The sequence below is a fragment of the Humulus lupulus genome, chromosome 1 (assembly GCF_963169125.1).
Source record: "Humulus lupulus chromosome 1, drHumLupu1.1, whole genome shotgun sequence".
NCBI classification, from domain to species: domain Eukaryota; kingdom Viridiplantae; phylum Streptophyta; class Magnoliopsida; order Rosales; family Cannabaceae; genus Humulus; species Humulus lupulus.
The window spans coordinates 117,556,522-117,560,316 of NC_084793.1; the positions used below are offsets into that span (position 1 = coordinate 117,556,522).

Here is a 3,795-nt window from a genome sequence, read left to right on the forward strand (position 1 = left end):
TTTGAAATAAATATCCTATTTTAATTAAATAATTTATTTATTTTGTTTAAGTTTATGTTTGTTCTAGTTTATGAATTTGGGAGTGAGAATAAGAGATTATTTATTATATGTTTAATATAATATTAATTATTATACGTGGATTTTAAATTTAAGTTTCTTTCTAGTTTTAAAAAAAAAAAAATTTGTTGCTAATTTACAGTAGATTATATTATATGTTTAATATGATATTATTCTAATAAGTGAGTTTAAGTTTAATTAAATATTTATTTAAGTTATAAAATATATACTTTTATTATTTTTAAATAATTATCATTATAAAACATCTCAAAAATATCATATTTTAATTTGTTTAATTATTTATTATTTTTAAATAATTATTATTGTAAAATATCTTATTTTTAATTTGTTTAATTATTAATTATTTTTAAATAATTATTATTATAAAATATCTCAAAAATATAATATTTTAATTTTTTAATTATTTATTTTATTTTATATTAGTTTAAGTGTTTAGAAACTACAATTAAATATAAAAATATTCTGTTAAATATAAAAATATTAAGTTAAAGTTAACTTTGAAAAAAAATAAAAAAACCATTAAAACAAATAACTTCCGTTATCAGCACACTTATACACTTGTTATATCGAAGAGATATAACTTTTACATAAAGTAATGGAAAAACAGAAACGTACTAATCCAATTTTCACGATGATGACAAAATAATAATAATTCAGGAGTAATTTAAACCCACCATTAATTCATTAATTAAACAAGCAAAGTCATAAAAATTCATTGGAACATGTATAATAATCAAGAAGACACCCATAACATTAACTCTCCTACAGCTTGTTTGAATACTTCTTCCACAGAACTGAAAGCCTCTACGAACTGATCTGAACCCACTCCAGTGCTACTCGCCTGCTATATATATATATATATATTTGTATATATTCAAATTAATTATGTATAATAATAATAATAATAATAATAATAGGGATTAATAAAGGAACTTACATGTGCATGAATCATATACATGATTCGATTAGAATCAGATGAAAGCTGAGCAGAAATAATGGATATCTTATGCTTCTCCAAAACATAGCAAATGGAGGTGAAGAGCCCTGGCTTCTTAGGGGAGCAGACGCTGATATGAGCTTCCTCACCACAGATGTTGAGTACCACATTGGAGGAAGTCCAGGTTTGGAAGAGTACAGGCAAAAGAGAATTTGTATTATTATTATTATTATTATTTCCAATACTCACCAACTCATTGCAAGTGCCTTGATCAGCTAAATAGGCTTCCCTCGAGTCATACACCAGCTTTGGTTGAGGATTATTAGTAATATTATTTATTGAGGGTTCACCAATGTTATTAGTGAAGGTATTAGCAAGATTATTGGTAGCTCCAGCTTGAAGCTTTTCTAGCTTTTGTTTTTGTAGCTTATGAAGAGTTTGTTGTAGGTTTCGGATGTAGTTCACTGCTTCATCAACGATGGTAGATTTGTCTGCCTGCACATAAAATTTAATTATATATATTTATATGAGAGATTAACTAATATCTAAAATATTTAATTTGAAGGTAAGCTAATCTAACCGAGAGAGCATAAAGGATCTGCCATCATATATGGTTATATCTATACTTATATGGATTACAGCACCTTAATGTGTGCATCATTTTGAAGGGAGAAATATATATTGATTAAATTATGTCTCAAAACATTATAATTTCTCCATGAGCTAGATATGTAGAAGCTGTTTCAATATTGCAAACAAATATTTGGCTGGAGTTCAAAGCTGTACTCATCTTATTTCATAATTTACTCAAAATGTAATTCGAATTTGATTGTCATACACACACACACACACATATCTATATGTATATATATATATATAAATTTCACCTAATCCATCTCTCTTTAAATATATTAGGTGAGTGTTTACGTAGAACCCTGGCTAGATGAGTCAACACTATTAATTGTAAGGCAAATTAAAGTCTTTCCTCTTAATTATAAAATATATATAGATGAGAAGTGATTTTAGGTTATAATATTAATGGTTAAAAATAATTACATTATTTGTGTACAAATTGCGAGTAAGAATGATAAACATGAAAGCTAATAATAAGAATCTCATCATTGCAATAATTTTACAATAATTACTCTTAAAAATCGACGCTTGCTCTAAAGAAGTGCGGATTCAATAATGAATATATAAAACATGTGCCCTTTATATATATTTATATCATACGGTGAAAAGAAAGTTAAAACCCACTAAAACCTGCTTGGTCGGTACCCTGAAAGCAAAACTAGGCGCAATAAATAGAAAAAGCTACTACTCTCTAAATTCATCATAAAGATGAAAAAGGCATTAGATTGCTTGTTTTCTGGTATTGCAATGTACACAAGCAAAAGACAAACACATATTATATATATGCATATTTAATACTTATTCAATAAACCTTGAATGCTATATAAATATAAAGCTACATAAATAAAATAAAATAAAATGTAATTAATTATAATATACCTTAGGAGGGAGTTGGGGAAGCAAAGCATGAAGATTTGCAAACATGTTCCTCATCTTCTTCCTCCTCTCTCTCTCCGTCCAAATATGTATTTCATGGTCGGATTCACCGCCACCGCTGCCGCTGCCGCTAACACTACCGTCGCCGTTGCCTTTTCCTTCTTTCACAGGTTGATCGTCCTCAGTAGTAGTCGTACTAGTCTTTTTTCCTTTCTTATTATTGCAAACGCCTACATTAGTACCCCGACTCCGCTTCTTATTATTGTTACTGAGTAACCCTAATTCCTTCACCGGCATGGCTTTATGGCCGCCACCGCTATCAGAATTTGAGGCTGCTATCTTGTTTTTCTCACAGGATTCATCGGCGGCGGCGGCGGCGACACCTGATGAGTAGTTGTCTGAATTTGAGAAGGTGTTTGGCAGCAGCCACGTATGTTTTTCATCCCACTGCAAGAAAGAAGTCTCGGTGCCCATTAGTAGTACTGTTCCTCCTTGGGACATATAATAACAAGGGTTATGTACAGTATAAGTATATCTTATGGCTATGGTAATTTGAGAGAGAGAGAGAGATGGGAAGAGAAGAGTAGAAGAAGAAGAAGAATATATAGGATGAACTAGAAGAAGAAGAAGGCGTTTAAAAAGGTGGTGGAGAGAAGGGAAGAGAGAGAGCTTATGATGAAATAAGGTTACGGCCTAGGTGTGGCAAAATAGGAGATAGGCGCCAAAATACAATCATAAGGGGATGCCGTTACTTGCTTGGGCTATCTTCCAAACAAAAAACGGATGGCCTAATAATTATATGAATTCAAGGTGGGACCCACTGTCACCTGACCCTACCACTTGTCACTCACTCCTCCTCCTTCTTCTTCATATTTAATTACCTTTCTGCCATTGTAGCGAATGGAACGCAAGCAATGGCCAATGCTATGCTGCTAAGTCATATCCATATCATTGTGGGGGCAATACCCATATCCCAATAAATATATTTTTTATGTGAACTCAGAGTGGATTTATACTTATGAAAGGCCTAAAGATTCATTAATGTTTTTTTGTGTGTATATATGTATATGAAGATTATGTAATCTACTTAAAGCACAATTAATAGATTTTAATTTTCTCAACACTAATTATAATTTATAAGCATGTTTTGTTTGTTCGGTTTATTTAAATTTAAAAATAAAAAATAAAAAAATAAATCGTCACACATTTAAAACAAGCAAATGCCGCGTTGTTTAACCTTATCTGCTCGTTAATTTCAATGTAATGATCAA

General features: G+C 30.3%; 1 protein-coding gene across 1 annotated transcript; it reads right to left on the reverse strand.

Annotated features, from left to right (window-relative positions):
* Positions 1-722: 722 nt before the first annotated feature.
* LOC133816890 (transcription factor bHLH95) lies at positions 723-3,418 on the reverse strand. Its single transcript, XM_062249216.1, has 3 exons — positions 2,528-3,418; positions 1,016-1,510; positions 723-922 (listed from the first exon to the last, which is right to left on the reverse strand). Exons 1-3 carry the CDS (start codon positions 3,023-3,025, stop codon positions 812-814), a joined length of 1,104 nt encoding a protein of 367 aa, XP_062105200.1. The 5' UTR covers positions 3,026-3,418; the 3' UTR covers positions 723-811.
* Between the last annotated feature and the right edge of the window lie 377 nt (positions 3,419-3,795).